General features: G+C 38.7%; 2 protein-coding genes across 4 annotated transcripts; both read left to right on the forward strand.

The window, feature by feature from the left end:
- The first annotated feature begins 651 nt into the window (after positions 1 to 651).
- On the forward strand, positions 652 to 15,317 carry usp5 (ubiquitin specific peptidase 5 (isopeptidase T)). Of its 2 annotated transcripts, none has more exons than XM_058648110.1 (20): positions 652 to 934; positions 1,672 to 1,800; positions 1,913 to 1,979; positions 2,503 to 2,630; positions 2,837 to 2,982; positions 3,329 to 3,513; positions 4,310 to 4,404; positions 5,204 to 5,397; positions 5,646 to 5,717; positions 6,720 to 6,807; positions 6,969 to 7,094; positions 7,184 to 7,337; positions 8,037 to 8,199; positions 8,296 to 8,384; positions 9,698 to 9,877; positions 10,305 to 10,448; positions 11,191 to 11,333; positions 11,542 to 11,689; positions 13,692 to 13,776; positions 14,462 to 15,317. In XM_058648110.1, exons 1-20 carry the CDS (start codon positions 827 to 829, stop codon positions 14,553 to 14,555), a joined length of 2,538 nt encoding a protein of 845 aa, XP_058504093.1. In that variant the 5' UTR covers positions 652 to 826; the 3' UTR covers positions 14,556 to 15,317. The 2 variants fall into 2 exon arrangements, with proteins under 2 accessions (XP_058504093.1, XP_058504094.1); XM_058648111.1 differs by having other exon boundaries at positions 9,698 to 9,826.
- Positions 15,318 to 15,453: 136 nt separating this feature from the next.
- On the forward strand, positions 15,454 to 19,964 carry cd4-2.2 (CD4-2 molecule, tandem duplicate 2). Of its 2 annotated transcripts, XM_058648113.1 has the most exons (9): positions 15,454 to 15,743; positions 16,530 to 16,593; positions 16,795 to 16,956; positions 17,036 to 17,176; positions 17,986 to 18,216; positions 18,692 to 18,760; positions 18,860 to 19,011; positions 19,115 to 19,182; positions 19,400 to 19,964. In XM_058648113.1, exons 2-9 carry the CDS (start codon positions 16,566 to 16,568, stop codon positions 19,482 to 19,484), a joined length of 936 nt encoding a protein of 311 aa, XP_058504096.1. In that variant the 5' UTR covers positions 15,454 to 15,743; positions 16,530 to 16,565; the 3' UTR covers positions 19,485 to 19,964. The 2 variants fall into 2 exon arrangements, with proteins under 2 accessions (XP_058504096.1, XP_058504095.1); XM_058648112.1 differs by having other exon boundaries at positions 15,454 to 16,593.
- Positions 19,965 to 20,876: the final 912 nt, after the last annotated feature.

Below are 20,876 nucleotides of genomic sequence, written 5' to 3' on the forward strand. Positions count from 1 at the left end.
GCCTTCTGTTTATTATAACTGATTGGACAATACTTTTACTTTTAAAGTGATATAATAAATCATTGACAAATTATACAAAGTAATTGTTTTGTATTTTATTAATGGACAATTAAGAAAATAAGTACTAGAAAACAGTTATAGTCGATAGAACACATTTATATATTATGGGATTTAAAATAATACACTAAGTATTTAGCTTGGGTCCCAATATCCAGGTTGCTTTACCTACCCTGTTGCAAAAAATAACGGAATCAAAAGTTCTTTACCCTCAAATTACCACACTGAAATTCAATAATACTTATAACCCATTATTACGAAACACTGTGCTTTGAGTTCACATCAACGATAACATTTTTCTAAGACGGATGAGATACTGATCCAGATCCACCACATCCACAAAGCACAACACACATCAAAGTACTCATTTTCCTTTTTTACACAGTTGTCTTTTGATCGGATATTTAAAATATATATATATATATATATATATATATATATATATATATATATATACATATATATATATATATATCACGCATCATATAGTTTTTGCCTTTTCAAAAATAAATCTGCTCAATTTCAAAACCACCACAGGTGTTCTTATTACACACATTACGGTGACGCCTGTGTCAGTCGGCGTACAGGCAACTGAGTTCAATCGGCCTTCGTTCAACACAAGGCAGCATCTCATGATTCATTCAGCCGAACGCAGCCACCAGAAGACGGGCTAGACGACGGACACTCTTCCGAGCCGGTGAATTCAGAGGCGGGGTCCAAACTCAGAGGAGCAAGTGTCCCACTGAAAGGCAGAACTATCTAGTTCGTCATGGCGGATGTTGGTGAGGTTTTGATGTCGGTTTTGTCCACAATTCGGGTTCCGAAGCCTGGGGACCGTGTCCACAAAGACGAATGCGCCTTGTCATTTTCCTCGCCGGTGAGCCATCTTTCCTGTATAAACCAAAACGTCAGCTAACAAACAGTGTCCCTTTCACTTCTCCCTCCCTCCCACTTTCTCTTGTCGTTGTCCGCTGTTTCGTTATGTCAGTGTTGTCCTACTTTCAGCGCTGCTTTCATAGACATTTCTTTTGCAGCTAACTAGCTAGCATGCAGGCTAGCATCGAGCTAAGCTAATAATGCATTGTAACTGAAACTTAGCTGCTGTACCTTGTTAGCTAGCTAGCTAGCTATGTTAGCATGTGCTGTCAAACTGGCTGGCAAACTGCAGTGTTTTTATGGTCAGAGAATAAAGACATGTTTATGCAAAGTAGCCCATCGTATCACAGTCATTTTTAGGAGCAACAAGACAACACCGGACCTGTGAAAAAATCTGAATTGCATGTGTTGTAGGGATAATAATAATAGTAGTAGTAACAATAATAATAATAATAATAATAAAAAAGAATTCAACTTCCGGATTTTGCCTCGTTTATTATGGTGCTTTGTTTACTCTTATTTTCTTGTGACTGCGTTTGTCAATGTACCAAAATACCAAAGTAAATTCCTTTTACGTCAGTCAGCCCATGGCAATAAAACAGATTTGGATCGACAGGCTGATTTTGGAGTGAGTTGCCTAAACTTTAGCTGATGATGCTTCAACTTTAGATTGAAAGAGTGTGTCAAGGTTAGGAGATGTAATGATTGGTTGTAACATCCCCATGTCTTTTTTTACAGGAAAGTGACGGAGGCCTGTATGTGTGTATGAACAGTTTCCTGGGATTTGGTAGTCAGTATGTGGACAGGCACCATGCTCGGACTGGTCAGAGGGCTTACTTGCAAATCACCCGGACTCGTAAGGCTAAGGTGGATATCCTTCAAATCATTTATGTTCTTCAAAACAGTGGTCATTTCTACCACAGTGCCCACTGACATTCATAAACACCCACTCATATCCCTGCCTGTTCTATTCTTATAGAAGGAAGATGACACTAACTCTGGATCTGGACACCCCCCAAAGAAAAAGCCCACCAGATTGGCCATAGGCAAGTCCATTTAAGATTGTTTATACTAAAACATGAATCTATGAAGTAGATATTTATTGATCCTTTGGGAAGTTAGTCCTGTGTCATACAGCCCACATGTGATAACCTGTTCAGAGACAACCGTGGTATTAACGTCCGCCATGAATGATTGTGTAACAAGTGGACGCATGTGGCCACATTATTCTGCATATGTGAACACAATCCATTCTCAAGAACCATTAAAGACTACCTCCTCACCCGATGTCCTTTGACAGTGTAACAGTAAATGTGACACACAAACATTAATAGCGGACACATTTCTACAGTTGGACTTATTCAAAACTTAATTTTGGTCCTGCAACCATGCATGTAGTGCAGAGATGTGAGATCTGATCCCAGGTGGCCACAGGACACATTTTAATACCAGGTGTTAAACATTGTCATTTAGCACTCTCCACTTGCGACTTGATCACCCAGGACTGATGTTAATACCAGGTCTTAATACAGCCACAGTCAAATAAACAACATTTTTTGATCTGTCCAGGGATTGAAGGAGGTTTTGATGTGGAGCAGGAACAGTTTGAGGAGGATGTAAAGGTGGTCATTTTACCAGACCGACAAGAAGTGACATCAGAGGATCTTGGTAGCATGCCTGATGTTGTGAAAGAGCGGGTGAGAAACCTTGTATGTTTTTAGCAAGGGATATCATTCTGCTCAATGGGAACTTTACAAATACATTTGTAAAATTTCTGCCAACAACAACAGTCTTCATTGATCATTAATCATTGAGTTTGCTGTAATACATTATGTTGTATTTTTTACACAGACTTTATGGACTTAGTAATATATTCCTGTTGATTAATTTGCTGTCCCTTTAGGTGTCCCTGTCCATGGCGGGTATCATGGCAGCTGACTCAGTGTCTCATGCATTACAAGTTCAACAGTGGGACGGAGAGGTGAGACAGGAGTCGAGGCATGCAGCTGACCTCAAACAGCTTGACAATGGACTCAAAATTCCTCCCAGGTGCGATCTGAGATCACAACTGTTCCATAAAATAAACCCATGTTGCTGTTCCTTATAGATTAGTCACCTTAATAAAAAGCTGCTCCTATATTTCTTTCAGACTTGAGGATCTTTGTAATTGCAATACCAGTCTCATCATTTTGTTAAACTCCTATTAGTTGCAGTGCTTTATTAAATTCAGCAGAGTGATGCTTTGTTGTGTTAGTTTAGAAATGCTGTTGTCTCCTATAGCAAACATTTTTGGTCAGAATAAGCTGTTCAGCTTTATTAATCAAAACCTACAACAGTAGTGGAAGAATAAAAGTTATTAACACGAAAACACATGTTAACTTTGTCTCCATCTAAGTGGCTGGCGGTGTGAGATTTGTGACCTCCAGGAGAACCTGTGGATGAACCTGACAGATGGCAAAGTGATGTGTGGTCGCAGGTATTTTGATGGCTCTGGGGGCAACAACCACGCTCTTCTTTACTTCCAGGAAACGGGATACCCACTCGCTGTCAAACTTGGTACCATCACTCCTGATGGAGCAGGTAAACAGATGGCATGCCCAACTTTTCAATGGTCAATGGTAATATTAATATTTTTCAAGGACATAATATCCTTTAATGCCACGATGTAGGTTTAGTGTAAATGTGACAGTAATGGTTATAATTTTGACAATTGTTCTAAGAATACATATTTATATCACCCTATATCATCTTCTCTCTTTGTCCCTGTCTATTTTTCCTCCTCCTGAATTGACTGGCCATTTGTTTTGGAAAAACAGCCATAAATTTTACAAAGACAGTCTAAGGCTTTTTTGTGATTTCCTGCTCCACTTTGTATCACTGTCAGGATGCCATGTGTGTCTGTCCATATCTGTGTCTCACAAGTTTTTGTTATATCCAGAAAATGCAGATGTGAAGTAACTGAGGAAAATTATATGAAATATAGGTAAAACTTGAGAACATGCAGCAAGAGAGTCTGCTATTTATGGTCACACTGACCATCTTTGATCACTTGATCTTTTATTGACTCAACCATCAAGAAATATGAGATACAACACACAGTAACAAGATAAAGGTGAAATGTACTGGTAGCATTCTTCATTTAAGCATTCTTCAATAGATATTGTTTGGTTGTGCTATTTGCCCTTTGTCCCTGTTTATTGTGGTTTTTTTTAATTGTTTTTGCACAGCCAATTGCAGAATATATTTCCCCTTTATGGACAATAAAGTTATGACCTCTTCTTTAGACCACTTTAACATTAAGAAAAAGTATAGACAATGTATATTTGACTGAAACTCTTCCATGGCCTTTGATTGCCACTACTACATGTGATTCCAGATGTGTATTCCTATGATGAGGATGACATGGTACTGGATTCCAAGTTACCAGAGCACCTTGCTCACTTTGGCATTAACATGATGACCATGGAGAAGGCAAGTTTGTATATTTTTCTATGCTTTTTAGTTCAAGCAGACTATTTGATATAGTTTAATTTATCTCTCATTGACCATTTTAAATATCAGATCCGTCAATTTAGTCTAATTGTTTATCAGATCCTGTATGATTTATAGCTGGAGTGTTATAATTTTAGTCACAGATATTGGATTTTCACATATTACAAAACTGGGGCTTATGTTTGTGGTTTTGAAAGCCGCAGCAAACACTGATAGCTGACACTGACACTGCTTTTTGTGTATGTATTTCTTGGTAATACATATAAAAAATATATAAATTATTTATGTGTGTATGTGAATTATTGTTACTTAATATTTCTTTATACTGGCTGGACTTTTGTGGCATACCAATTATCTGCCTCCATTTCCTAGTTTCCCACCACACCAGTTTCTTCTCCAATTTCCTGCTGCCATTCATTTTATTGCCATCTACTTCTCCATTTACACAGAGTGCAGGCAACACAGTTGTCAAAATATGTGATGTCTGTCTACCGCTGTTCACTGTGTAGTATAATGTTGTTTCTTGTCTCGCTAATGTATTACTGCACACGTTTAATGATGTAACACAGACAGGGGGTATAGAAATTGTACTAAAACAGCAAGCGTAGTGATGATGTATTTTGTACTTTTTTGCCAGTCTGCCTGCTGTCATTATTACATATATTGGCTCTTTTTGCACATGATTCTCAGAACATTGTCCGAAGCCTGCTGCATATATTTTATTTGCTTGTGTCTTCAATTATTCACTTCCATGTGCAACTGATTTCTTTGTTATTAGACGGAGCGGACGATGACCGAGCTGGAGATAGCTGTGAACCAGCGTGTGGGAGAGTGGGAGGTGATCCAGGAGTCTGGGACAACCCTGCGTGCTCTGTTTGGCCCTGGCCTGACTGGCATGAAGAACCTGGGCAATAGCTGCTACCTCAACTCTGTCATGCAAGTGCTCTTCACTGTTCCAGACTTCCAGAGCAAGTTAGTACCCACGTTTTTTTCTTGCCTCCATGCTCCTGTCCCTCCTATTTTGACCATGTGACTTATATAAGTAGAGGACATTGTTAATCTCTATGCCAGGCAATGAAAAATGATATTACCATAAATTATTACAGCAGTAGAAGTTAATTATTTATTTTTAATTTCTTGAATATTCTAATCTTTGAAACGTTTAAGTCCAGCACTAGGAGTAAGATACAGAATTTGTGTAATGTATTTCTGCTTTCCAGGTACGTGTCTAACATCGACAAGATCATTGATGAAGCTCCAAGTGACCCCACCCAGGACTTTAAAACCCAAGTGTGAGTTTCATTGTGTGCTGGAGATTTTCAATGACAAGCTCCTGTTATTGCCATTGAATGTCTGCATACACAGTAGGAATGCAATAACAGTGTTTGATACAATGTTAGAAAGTCCACAATGCTCCAACTACCATCATACATTGTGGATAAAAGAACTCTTTAGCATTATTAAACACAGGCATGCTCAACTCTGCATGGAAATGTATAGGATAAGTCAAGCAATTGGACTAATGTGACTATTGTCCTAGTCTACAAGCACAAGTGGGGAATTGATTTATTGAATGAAATGTGTCCACCTCTGCACAAGGTGGCGATATGCTCCCTCTCCACTCTCAACCATTCTCAGTCTTCCTACCATCCATGTACTTGAAGCTGACAAAACATAAAATCCGTCTGGATTTTGCCATGTTTTTGTCAATGTTGTCTTCTTCTGCTGTGTACCTTCTTCTGTTTCTAGGGGAGAAATGTGGCATGTATGAGTAGTAATTCGACTTCCACTCACATTATCTGGGTGTGTTTGTCCTACTTTGAGAAATTCAACGTAGTGCCTTTTCAGTAGTCCTATCATGTATTTTAAAAGTCCAGTAATGTCATGTCAACACACTGATTTCTTTTACAGCTGTCGGCTACAAAGAATTAGTCTCTTGTGCTGTGCTGTTATGTTATGACATGTTGAAGAGTTACATTAAATGTTATTTTGGTCATTTATAGGACTTTGATACATTTGTTTCCAGCTTAAGCAAGAAAATAGTTGCCATCTAAACTGGTGAAGCCTCTTTGTGTCTTTCATTATCCTTATATGAGGATGTTATAGAATTTTTTTCTTGTTCCTACCAGAAATTAGTCTTCTCTCTCATTAGACAACACACTCCCCCTCAGCTGTTTAAAAAACAAAAATGAATGTAGGCCTATATCCATACCTCAATTTCCACTAAATGTGTGAAATTGAGGTATATTTTTGGATGTCCAGTGATGTTAGCTTTATTTGTTTGCTTCCCTCAGAGCCAAGCTTGGTTACGGTCTGTTGTCAGGAGATTATAGCAAACCAGCACCAGACCCTGGAGATGAAAACGGTGCATCTGAACCCAGGGTAAGAGGAAATACTTGTTCACAGTGGATTCACTGAGTGTAGTATTATCAGATCTCCATGACATGTTTATGACTTACCTTTCAGAGATGAGTGTGCATGTGGTATACTTAATATTGGCTCACACCATTGAAAAATCTGATTGTTGATGCTTTTTTTGGCAGGGAGACCAAATTGGCATAGCACCTCGAATGTTTAAAGCGCTTGTTGGGCGGGGCCACCCAGAGTTCTCCACCAATCGTCAACAGGATGCTCAGGAGTTTTTATTGCACTTCATAAATATGGTGGAGGTGAAGGAACTCTCTGCCTCTCCTACTCATTTTGATGATCAGCTTTTTGTTAATATTGCTCCCTTTTTTTCCTTTTTTTTTACCCACAGAGGAATTGTCGCTCTGGAACCAACCCATCCGAAGCCTTCAGGTTCCTGGTGGAGGACAGGATTGTGTGTCAGCAGTCACAAAAAGCCAAGTACACTCAGCGGGTAGATTACATGGTTCAGCTTCCTGTGCCCATGGACCAGGCTACCAACACAGGTGATGCTTGAACAGGATACAGATTTATATATAACACGTTATATATCCACTGCAGTGACTAAGACTAGCAGATAAACAAGGCAGTAAGGACTGTTTGTGAATCATCAGTTGTAGTTGTTTTGTGTTAGGTTTTCAGTGCAGTAAAGAAGTCCGTTATCCTGATAAGAAATGTCTAGTACAGTGGAAGTCACTTATAATTTATATTATGAACAGATGAAGCAGTAAAGCATAAAATCCCATCACCTTTGTTGCTGAATATTGAAATAGTGATGTATTGGATTATTTTATTGAACATAAGCACACCATTTAAACACTTGGAAATTAAGATCTGGCCATTACAGTACTAACCTAGATTGTACTAGTACTCATTTTAAAATTGGAGAATACAGTTTTTAGTGTTTTAGTATGGGCAGTCTATTTTATGAATTGTTATTGTCTATTATTTCAACTATTATTGTTTAAGCATTTCTGCATTTCGGTGGTATAGTAAACTGACAGGCGTGGGCAGTTTTGTGATGAAGCAAGAATGTATTTATATGGTCAGAGTTGGACATGGACAAATGCTTATCTATTATCCATCCATTAACCCATGTATTTAAGTGATATGAACACTCAAGAATAGTTCAAGTGTCCCAGACATGTGATGTGCAAGTGTTTTTCTTGCTTTTCTTTTCTCCCATTCAAATATTGCTGTAACAGAGGAGCTTCAGGAGGCGGAGCGCCGGAGGGAGGAGGGGGACTCATCAGCCCCTACAGTGCGTGCACAAATCCCCTTCACTGCTTGCATGGCAGTCCTCAGTGAACCAGAGGTTCTCACAGACTTCTGGAGCTCCGCTGTTCAGTCCAAGACTACTGCTACCAAGTATGATGCAACTAACCATTCATGTACAGGAAGATGATAACTGAAGCAAACCTCACGATAAATGTATTAATATCAGCTTGTGGCTCCTTTTTTCAGAACAACTCGCTTTGCCTCTTTCCCCGACCACCTGGTTATCCAGATTAAGAAGTTTACCTTTGGCCTTGACTGGGTGCCTAAAAAACTGGGTGAGAAAAGATGTCACTAAATTTGTGTGTTAGATAATTGTTTAGGTCCACAGTATAGTCTCGAAGGTCTGAAAATATTAAAACTCCTGAAACACATACAAAATTTAATGTCATATGCTCTGGGGTCAGTGTCATTTATCATGATGTATACTCTAAAGCCAAGCCACAGTATATAACGAAGCACCTCATACATTCTTTCAATCAGCATCGTTTAAAAAAGTCTAATGGGGTGGAATAGAATGGATTCTTTTTACGAACTTAAAAATCATTGTCACAGTGATGTCACCCTATTCTCTTCCCAGCATGATGAGGAAAACATTTTAATGGCAAGTCGAGTCGAGGTGTTTTACATATAATAATGTAAGACTTGTTCACATTGACCCATATCAGATTTTTTTTCACTTGATGTGACTCGACTGAATTTTTTTCAGGACTGTGAGGATAAAGAAATCTGATTATCAATTCAGGTTTTAAAATCAGACCTGTGTCACTTCAGTTTGTGGTCCTAGATCAGATGTCTATCCAATACATGGCCAAACAACATTAGTCCAAACAATCTCATTGGAATCCATGCGTCTTTTTTTTCATCAGCCTGCACATCACAGACAGCATGGCAAAACCAGATGTAAAACACTTGCTGATGTAAACATGAACCATCTGATGTCATCTGCACTGAATCGGAGCTAAACAATGTAGCTGTTAAAGTCAGCGAGGAAAATACAAACAAGAGCCTGTTGTTGTATGTTGATTCTGTCATTAAGGTTCTCTCAATCAAAAAGTTAGTTAGTCTAGTTAGTCTAGTTTGGTGATGTTGGGAGTGAGCAAAGCATCATGGGAATTATTGTTTTGTTATCCATTTGCTGTGAGTGTTACAGGGAGAATTTCTGTGGCAGAATGTGCAGCAAATGACAATGAGTTGTCAGGAACTATAAGTGATGAATACACACAATAAAACACAAGCAAACGACAACGTGCGGGCTAACTACAGAATACTTCCTTCCTTTCTCTCCGTAGAGGGTTTGGTCCAGAACTTATAGCTGAGATGTTAAAAGCACATGACGCCATTAGTGTTAGAGGCCACTGCACTTTCTGGAGTCTTAGGAAATACACATTCAGTCAGCCTCAAGAAATGTAATTTCTTTGAATTTCTTTCAATACCTGAGCAATGGATTACACCCTTAAACACATACAGAGACACAGTGACTCTCTTTGTTTGTTGATGTTGAAGCTAAACTTACTTCTACAAATGGAGCATTTGCACTATTTTGACAATAATGTAGTTTTGAGTGCTGTGTGATTTTTCTTCCTTGCAGATGTGAGTATAGATGTTCCTGATACTCTGGACCTGAGTGCACTACGTGCAACTGGACAGCAGCCAGGGGAGGAGCTTCTACCTGAGGTGGCCCCACCCTCACTTGTGACCCCTGATGTGGAGGTCAAAGGTATCCTGGGTTTCCACGAGGAGGACGACTCGCTCTACTCCCCACTGCTGTGTCAGTCTGTCATTTCTGCTCTTTTCCTTCCTCTTCTGTGACTCTTATTTGTCCATCCTTGTTTCCAACTTTTCTTCATTTCTGCCTTTTCTGTTTTCCCGAGTCCTTCATTTTTTACTTTATATCACGTGATGTGATTTGAGTTGAACTTTGTTTTAGCAGAAGCCACATATTTGTAGTTCTGTTTTGGTTGAATATGACTTGATGTTGCCATACATTCATTTGTTAACATTTTGTCAGTTTATTTTTTTTAAATTATGTTAATATTAAGGATGCATTTTGGACAGGAAAAAAAAGTAAAAATGGGCTTGGTAAATTATCAGTTTTATTATCATTATCATTTTTTCCACAAAAAATAGAAATCGGTAAGTAATAATTGAAGTAAACATTGAAGTAATTCAGCTTTTTCCTCTCAACGTACACTCAGCTCCAGTCCTTGATGACGCCACTGTGTCCCAGTTAGGTGAAATGGGATTCCCCCTGGAGGCCTGCAGGAAAGCAGTGTACTACACAGGAAACACTGGAAGTGATGCTGCCATGAACTGGATCATGAGCCATATTGATGACGCAGGTGGGTGGAGCAATGGAATTTACAATAAGTCTTGCTGCTTTTAATGTCTGTTGTATAGATTGTGCATGTGAATATGGAGAAATCTGTAGGTGCAAGGAAAGATTTTTTACAGTTTGAGCTGTTTTTGGCAGGTAGAAGAGATGGAACACACTGACAGAATGTCTCTCAAATGTAACTCCACCTTTGCATCATATGTTTTTTACCCTACTGTAAACAATATACAAATATACACTGCCTAGCCAAAAAAAAGTCACCACCTACAAAATAAAAGGGTCTGGCATATTTCGTTGGACCGCCTTTAGCTTTGATGATGGCACTCATTTGCTGTGGCACTGTTTCAATAAGCTTCTGCAATGTCACAAGATTTATTTAGTGAGAATAATGTCTCATGCTCCCTGAACCACTCTTTCACAATTTGAGCCCAGTGAATCCTGGATTGTCATCTTGGAATATGCCTGTGCCATCAGGGAAGAAAAAAATCAATTGATGGAATAATCTGGTCATTAAGTATATTCAGGTAGTCAGCTGATCTCATTCTTTGGCCACATATTGTTGCTGAACCTAAACCTGACCAACTGCAGCAACCCCAGATCATAGCACTGCCCCCACAGGCTTGTACAGTTGGCATTAGGCATGATGCACTAGGCATTGCAGATCATTATTATCTGTTAATGCCGTTTTCGAATAAAAGGTTGTAGAATGGATAAAGCCTTAATGTTCTCCTCTTTCTGATTGTCCACAGACTTCGCGGCCCCACTGGTGTTGCCAGGCTGCAGCTCTGGCCCTGGGACCACTCCCACCGAGAGCATTTCTGAGGAGCACCTGGCAACCATCGTCTCCATGGGTTTCAGCCGAGACCAAGCAACCAAAGCACTTCGGGCCACGGTTAGACTCATTGTCATGTCATTAATTTCAACACATATCGCGCAGTTTCATTTATGTATCACAACTGACCTGTATATAAAGAGACACAAAGTATTCTGCAACGTCTTTAAAATCCTCTCAGCCACTGAAAGAAATGGCATCAACTGTGTTTGGACCTTGAAATGAACTCATCACAAATCTCATAAAGCTTTTGGTTTTCGTTTCTTAGAGTAATATTCTGGACCGTGCAGTGGACTGGATCTTCTCCCACCTCGATGACCTTGAGTCCATGGATGTGTCTGAAGGAGGTCGCTCAGCTGCAGAGAGCGAGGGTCGGGAGCCTCCTCCTGGACCTCGTGTTAGAGACGGACCTGGCAGTAAGTCAAAGAGGGCTGAGATGAGACAAAATTCAGAACAACATTTACCTCAGATTAAATTTTTACCAATCAGTTGTAGGGAAGTGATTAGAAACATGACTGTTAGACAACTGCATTAGCATCTACACTGTGTGCACCATTATTAGGCAAGTAAGTATTTTGGCCATATCATCATTTTTATGCATATTATCCAGCTTCAAGCTGTATAAACTTGAGTGCTGATTTAAGCATACCAGGTGATGTGTATTTGTGTAATGAGGGGGGTGTGACCCAAGGAGATCAACACTCTATGTCAAGCTGTGCATAATTATTAGGCAGCTTCGCTTCCTCAGGCAAAATGGGCCAAAAAAGAGATTTAACGGACTCTGGAAAGTCAAAAATTGTAAAAAGTTTTTCAGGGGGATGCAGCACTCTTTAAATTGCTAAGATATTGGGGCGTGACCACAGAACCATCAAACGTTTTGTTGCAAATAGCCAACAGGGTCGCAAGAAACGTATTGAGAAAAAAACCGCAAATTAACTGCCAAAGATTTGACCAGAATCAAACGTGAAGCTACCAGTAACCCATTGTCTTCCTACTATTAACCATTTCCTGAACAATTTCTTCTGCACGACGGAAGCATCAAGTTAATGCTTCCAGCCCCCTCTTCTCCCACTTTCTCCTCTGTCTGTTTGAGTGAGGGTGTAAAACCAATTGAACCATTTAAAAAGAGAAAAGGAAATCAAACATTACATAACAGATCAAATGTGTGTCTCAAAAGCTAAATAAGAAAAAAGACGCAGAATCAAAGAATCAAACGTGAAGCTACCAGTCACCCATTGTCCTCCAGAGCTGTCATATTCCAGAACTGCAACCTACCCGGAGTGCCCAGAAGTACAAGAGAGACATGGCCAAGGTTAGGAAGGCTGAAACCTGACCACCACTGAACAAAACGCACAAGTTTAAACGTCAAGACTGGCCCAAGAAATATCTGAAGACACATTTTTCAAAGGTTTTATGGACTGATGAGATGAGTGACTCTTGACGGACCAGATGGATGGACCTGTGGTTGGATCAGTAACGGACAGAGCTCCACTTCGACTCAGATGCCAGCAAGGTGGAGGTGGGGTACTGGTATCGGCTGGTATTGTTAAAGATGAGCTAGTTGGACCTTTTTGGGTTGAAGATGGCCTCAAAATCAACTCCAAAACCTACTGCCAGTTTTTAGAAGACATTTTCTTCAAGCAGTGGTACACGAAAAAGTCTGCATCTTTCAAGAAGACCATGATTTTTATGTAGGACAATGCTCCATCGCATGCATCGAAGCACTCCACTGCGTGGCAAGCCAGTAAAGGCCTCAAGGATGAAAAAATAATGACATGGCCCCCTTCCTCACCTGACCTCAACCCTACTGAGAACCTGTGGGCCCTGCTTAACGGGAGATTTACAGTGAAGGAAAACAGTACACCTCTCTGAACGGTGTCTAGGAGGCTGTGGTTGCTGCTGCACAAAAAGTTGATCGTCAACAGATTAAGAAACTGACAGACTCCATGAATTGAAGGCTTGTGACAGTTATTGAAAAGAAATGTGGCTATATTGGTCACTAATTTAAAAGAAAAAAAAAATTTGACATGTCAGAAATGTTTATTTGTAAATTTTGAGTTTTATTATTCTCACTTTAACAGATGAAAATAAACAAGTGAAATGGGAACATTTTTATTTTTTCATATAGTTGCATAATAATTCTGCACACTAATAGTTACATTATAATTGTGCATAAGAAAGACAAAACCTCACTTTTACTTCCTTAAATATTCAGGTTTAGGTTCATTAACATTTTGGATTGACCTAGAGCACTGTATTTGTTCAATAAAATGAATCCTCAAAAATACAACTTGCTTAATTGTGCACACAGTGTAGAGTTCTATGTTCTTGCAGCAGTCGTTTTAGGTCTCGTTTTTATATGTCTTGTGTATTTATAATTGGAGGTAAACCTGTATTTTCATCCTGTTTTTCATCCAGAGTACGAGCTGTTTGCATTTGTCAGTCACATGGGAACAAGCACAATGTGCGGCCATTACGTCTGTCACATCAAAAAGGATCAACAGTGAGTGTGTTTTTCTTTTTAACTTGTGTTTCTGACTTGGAGATATTTTACAATGTCAAAGTGTCAACGTGTATTTAGAAGGCATAACAAATAATAATAATAATAATAATAATAAAAAAACATTGCAGGAATCAAACCTTACAAGAAAATAAATGGCAATTTTTTTATCTTTTATGTTAAGTTTTCCTGAAGCAAACAAAATATAAATGAGTTCCTGTCTGAGGAATGATATGCTTTCTGTTCTCAAAGCAGTTGTTTATTTATTCAGTATCAGGGGGAAATGTTAAAGTGTTTAAAAATATGCAGTAGGTGATTTCAGCCTCAGCAGGGGGCACCACACTCCAGCTCTGCTCTAAATGATAAACCTTTCCATAACCTCTCATGTGAACACAGTGGAAACTGAAACTTCAATTCTTGGTTGTTTTTTCATCCACTCAAGAAGATTTTATTGATTTTATTTTATATATATATTTTATATATATATATATATATATATATTTATATATATATATATATATATATATATATATATATATATATATAATAAAATAGATAAAAAATAGAAGTTAATGTCATCTGTCGTAGTGACTCAGGAAGTTTTTTTTAATGTGATATTTTTTGTTGTTTGGTTAGAGCAGATTTGACCAAACAGATGTTAATGAACTGTGTGTCCTCTCTGTTTCAGGTGGGTGATCTTCAACGATCAGAAGGTGTGTGCTTCAGAGAAACCTCCCAAAGACCTGGGTTACCTCTACTTCTATCGGAGAGTGGCTGAATGAGAAAGGGAGTGTTGAACACACACAACACGACATTCACAGTCACATCCCAACAAGCTAATTATGAATCTCCCGGCACGCTTTACAGTGACTTAAGTGTAAATAAATCCCTCAGATCGCATATATACAAATAAATTGGTGCAGATGTACAGATGAGGTGTTTGGGGAGGGGGTGGCAAATCATGAGCCTGTTTTAAAAAGCAGATTTAATCATGTAATATCTTGTCATTTTACAGAGTTAAACTGAAAACTAATTCTCTGTGAAAACATTTGTTCCAGCTTTTACTCAGTAAATGAATCTAGAGAATTCATAAAACCTGCTTCATAAAACAAGCCCCATAACTTGTTTCTTTGTCCATTCACTCATTCTTAAAACATTTGTTTAAGTGCCACTATTAACCATTTCCTGAACAATTTCTTCTGCACCTCCCCATCAAGTTAATGCTTCCAGCCCCCTCTTCTTTTATTGGACGGTTACTGCTCGGTGTCTCCCACTTTCTCCTCTGTCTGTTTGAGTGAGGGTGTAAAACCAATTGAACCATTTAAAAAGAAAAAAAGAAAGAAAAGGAAATGTCAGGAAATCAAACATAACAGTTCAAATGTGTGTCTCAAAAGCTAAATAATTAAAAAAAAGAAGTCAAAACACCAAATTCACTTGTTTTTTGTTAAAGGTTTGGTGAGGGTGATATTTGTTTTCTGTTTTTATTTTGCAAACACATCCTTTGTTATTTTTGCTGTGACAAATAAAGAATCGTCTTTCTGTCATTCTGCCGCCTTCTCAATCCGTGCATCATGGAATTTTACTGCGACTCACTACTTTGTTTTTATCTTTTTTTTCCCTATTTAATGAATTATTGGCTACAAAGTCACAAATGTGAACATCACTTGTGGAGTTTTAGGTATTTGTAAATAAGTGACTGAGCTGCTGTAAACAACCTTTCTCTGCGTCATATAAAAATAGCACGGTTCATAAACTGTAGACCTAGTTTACAGGAAAGTGCAGGCATGAAGAGAGCTCGGGTTTGCATTGGCCCACAACTTTCTGAAGTGCATGTTTCCCTCCTGTCTTCCGCCTTCTACAATTTCAATTCTACATCCTTGTGCTCATGATTTTGTTGATTTACCACACCGAGAGATTGAGGAAAGACTTTGGCCTTTAAAGCAGCACAGAAACACTGCCTGAAAATTACGGTAAGATTTTAATTTAAGAATTCAAATTAAAGAATCAAGTTTTATGTTGTTTAATAAATATTTGTGGATTCAGCGTGACCATTCTGAAGCCATCCGTGGGTTGTTCCGTCGTAAAGTTTAACTCCAACTTAAAAAGCATCAACTTGACATTAAAAAGGTTTCTAATTTGTAATTCTCTCTTTTTATGTCTAGTAATGACCACAGAGGTGTAATAAAGCTGTTCAAAGAAGAAATTATGTGCAGTGTCTCCAGACCTTAAGTGTGAATATCTCATTGTATTCTTATAACAAGCTCCATGATTTCAGTCTAAAATTGCTCTTCACTCTGTGAAGTGAAACATACTGATCACATGTTAAAGGAGAATAAATCATTTTGGAAACCAGTTATTCTGACCATTTATGGTCTTTGTGACTCAAATTGAGTTATTAAAGTTATTAAACTATTGAAATCATGAAACTGAAGAGTGAAAGAGTGCAATCACAAAACGATCAGAATCAGTTTTTTAAAAATAGTTCGTAAAACTCAATCAAGACGATTTGAAACAAGTTTACAAAACAAACGTCTAGCGTGAATTATTAATCATTTAAAGACAAAAAAGCTTTTTTTTATAAAAGTTTAATATCTGTCTGACGCATGTTTTTATATTTTCTAATTCAGATTGAGAGAGGAAGGAAGTAGAGAAGTTGCTTAGTGGGTAGAGATTGCACATTTGTTGACTTGATGCACAGCACCAAATCACCATGAACGACATTTTAAAATGTGTATTTAATGATCTGTTCTCCACAGAAACCATCATTTGTGCCTGTTTTTTTAACATCAAGAATGAAGGCCTTGTCCTGGTTTTGGTTTGGTGAGTTTAACGCTTGTCATTCGTATTCACTTATTCAATCTTTTCTGAGAAATAATGTGTGAATTATTCATCCTAAATTCAAGCAGATCCTCTTCATATTCTGTTTCCACATTTCTTAAAGTAAAATATAGAACGTATGCACAGAGATCATGGTGTCTTCCAAACGCAGCGTGCTTCATAACTCTGTTTTTTTCTGTTCAGTGGTGAGTGCAGTCTCAGCTGCAGGCAAAGGCGTCGTCACAAAACCCGGGCAGCGTGTCACTCTGGGATGTGGGAGCAGAAGCTCCTTCAGGAGCCTGGATTGGTTTCATGAAAGAAACCTGATTCTTAGTGTCAACGGAAGGAGTGGCACCAATCGCAAAGGTAGTCATAGAAGCAGCACCATATTAAAATCACTGTTGTCACTGGTTACATCCCATGCATTCTCCATTCTGTGTTACAGGCACAGCCAAAATCCTGCCAAGGTCAAAGGTGAGGCAGGGGAGTGATCTGGAGATCTCCGGAGTGAAGAAAGAAGATGCTGGAAAATTCCTTTGCACTTTAGACGGGGATTCTCATACGATCACGCTTTTTGTGGTCTCAGGTCAGCAGCAGATGCAAAGGACACTACACTTGTACTGCACAGTAAATACCCGTGTCTTTGATAGTATTCCTCTACTCACTTTATGCCTAGAGTTAGAGTTGCTGTAGATTTGAAAATAGTTAATGAAAATAAGAATGAGTATTGGCTCTGGTCCATCAAATAAAAATCCTTTTACACTACTAATACTAACTACCTCTACATCTATCTACCTACTCTTACAAGTAGGTAGATAGATGGATAAATGGGTGGATGTACCATCTTTTTCACCTCAGTTTTTATTGACGGTTTCCTTTTGAAAACTTGAGAGATCATCAAGTTTATTACGCAAACTTTACAAAACTATATTCTACAGTTATTTTCACAAGCTGTTAAGATGATTAACCTGATCTCTCATCTGAAACTGATTCAGTTGAAATTATGCTTTAATATCTCCAGCGTTCAAACATTTCGCACTAATACATTCAATTATGTAAAGATACAATTATCATACACAGCACAATATGACAGTTCATACACATTTCATCAAAGAGCAGTTCATAGGATTTCTCCCGAGTATGGTGTATAATGTCCATCTGGTGCTGTTAAAGCTGAAAAATCAAATCTGAGGCACTTAAGAAGGTGATAAGTTAAATTGGCATCAATATTTCACAGCAAATGTATTATATCAACAGTAAAAACCATTGGGATCTTCATTAGAGCACGGAGTGTAATGTGTTTTAAATTCAATCACCCCATTCTGCCATATGGGACTATGTGTTCACGCAGAGATCTCCTCTCCTGACTGTGTCTTGTCCCTCTGTCTCTGTCAGTCTCGACCAGTCCACCTGACGAGCTTCAGCTGGGCAGGGAGGGCACTCTCCAGTGTGAGGTAGCAGGTCTGCCCCCGGACTCAATCGTCCAATGGACAAGGCCAGACGGACAATTAGACTCGGGAACAGTCCATTTTAATCCTGTGACCCTCGCAGATAAAGGGCGATGGGTGTGTGGCTTCTCTTATGACGGGGACACATTCAATGAAATCTTGGACATCAAAATTAAAGGTAAAAACACTGCGCTTCTACCAAGTGACAACCAACTGTAATGTCACCCATAAGAATCTTTGGCAGGAACATGTTGAGGTTTTGCAAACAGACGTACACCAGACATCTAATGGTCCATACCAGCTGTCAATCACACTGGTGTCCACTCAAATGTGCTGTATTTTATCATCTATTTTCCTCTAAATGGAAACATAATGTACTAAACTGACATCATGTTCTTCTGAAGAAGACCTGAAACTAGTGATTGAGACCATTAATCTCCTCAGGAAAATGTGTAAATCAAGTGAGATGTAGAAGCTCCTGAAGACTTCCATCCAGACTGAGATATAATTTTCCTTTGTGTTTGGCTTTAACCAGCAAACTGAAGAAGACATTATATCATTATATCCATCCATCTATCTATGTACCAAAGATCCTGAATATGTTTTTTCTTCCCAACGAGAAATGAAACATTTGTTCTGTTTTCGTGTTTCAGAGTCCGAACCACTGACATCATCCCCTACCCAGAGTTCAAAGGTGGACCATAAGACGTCATGCACCAACTGTGCGTAAAGTGCTTGTATTAATGTGCGCAAATCTTCCTGTGACGACATATTGCTCTGAAAGTCCTTATGTGCATGATGTGTGATTGATTCATTTTCAGGTGTCTGTTCTCCCCCTGGATGTACTGACCAGCCACACCGTATTGGACTGGACGACTGGTGGCTGTGGGTTGCAATAGGAGTCGGCAGCTTCTTTGTGGTTCTTCTTATGGTCTGCATCATTGTTTTGTGCAGGAGAAACCGGAGAAAGAAGGTAAGTGGGGTCCATGAGCTGTTATTTTGAAGTTATTGATGTCTGAGTAGGAGTTCAAGGAACAAAGCAAACATTTATATTGTCATTTTCTTTTCCACTACAGAGAAAATTCCAGAGGATGATGACTGAGCGTCAATCAGAGAGGCCCAGAAAGTACTGCGAGTGTAACTGGTACATTTTCTTCACTTGTTTCTTCTATTTAATAAAACAACCCTTTTACCTTCTCTACAGTAATCTCTGTTCACTTTCAAGATACTTTCTAGAAGTCTGTATTCCCTTCATACTAATGGCTCTTTGACCTTCATTTTCACTGAGCCTTTTACAGAGCACTTCATTATTGTGTCGTAATTAGTGTGAGAACTTCTCCACTTTGCTGTCTTTATCACAGCCCGACAGCTGCGGCCAAACCACAGCAAGGACGTCACAAAGGGAAGCCGTCAGCTCTGCCTCTGAAACCCCTGCTAATGCAGTGACACATGAAAGACAGATCGAAGAGAGGAGCGGCAGAGCAAAAGAAAAGGAGAGAAAGAGAGGAGTAGATGGAGATTAAGGAGAAGAGAGAGAACGTGAAACAGAACCCCAGAGTGAATGTGGCATGAATGTAAATGGGCTTTTAAAAACTCCCGATGAAAAATCAAATGTAATGATGTTGACGCTTTGAGCTGTTTCACCAAATCTAACCAGTGACGTGAATGTGACTGGGGTCTAAGTTCCACTGCAACCGTCTGTGCCTATGTTTTACCTTTATGCAGCGTATGATTATATAATCTCTGTAGGCGGCTTCATCAAATCCAAGTGTACTGCTTTGCATCTTAAAGAACATTTGCCACATTTATACCTTTTTCTCTCATGTTGCTGTGTATTTGAATTGTATTGTTTGCCTTTGTTTCAGTTGGTTTGTAATGGACTGAAGAATTGCACTGAATCTTTTTTCCCCCCCTCAGTAAATAAACCACGTGGAAACTCAATTGAAGGAAATTGTTAATTATTTCTATGATTTCTATGAGAAATAGAACGAGGAAACATGATATCCAACATTATGTGCGTGTTTGTGTCATAACATGATTTCAGTCCAAACATGAATTGGTGGTAAATATCTGAACCCCAAAACTGGTGCAAGACAGTGCAGCTGTTCATACAAGTACTGTGCTACATAGAAGTGTAAGTACACAGTAAACACCTGTTCCATACAAGACCACCAATGACATACATATACATACGTATGTACTCTATGTACAAACCCACATACATACATGGTATAGAATACATACAGTACTTACATACTGTTCATAGAAACACACACAGGCATACTGTATGGAACACTCTACTTATTATATTCTGTGAATGCATACATACAACTTATAAAGCGGGGGTGTCAAACTCATTTTTAGGTCAGTGGCCACATACAGCACAATTTGATCTCAAGTGGGCCGGACCAGTCAAATAATAGCATAATAATAACCTATTGACAATGTTTCCCTTTGTTTTACATTTCATGCAAGTTTCTTTAAACAAAACATATCACAAACAACTTGACGTTTCTTGACAAGAATAAGTGCAATTTCAACAATATTATGCTTAACCATTTACAGGTATCTGTAACTGAAAAATATAATATATATAATATTTCACATTGTGATTAGATTCTAATCATAAAGTGACATTTTCACAAATTCATCCTGGGGGCCAGATTGGACCCAGTGGTGGGCCGGTTCTGGCCTGTGGGCCATATGTTTGATACCCCTGTTATAGTCAGTACAAGCATGCAAATTATACAGAACTTGCGTGGTGTAAATACACACATATATACTGAACTTACAGTCCATACATTCATTAGTATGTACTGTACGTGTATTATTCTGCTG

The sequence above is a fragment of the Solea solea genome, chromosome 13 (assembly GCF_958295425.1).
Source record: "Solea solea chromosome 13, fSolSol10.1, whole genome shotgun sequence".
Classification (NCBI taxonomy): domain Eukaryota; kingdom Metazoa; phylum Chordata; class Actinopteri; order Pleuronectiformes; family Soleidae; genus Solea; species Solea solea.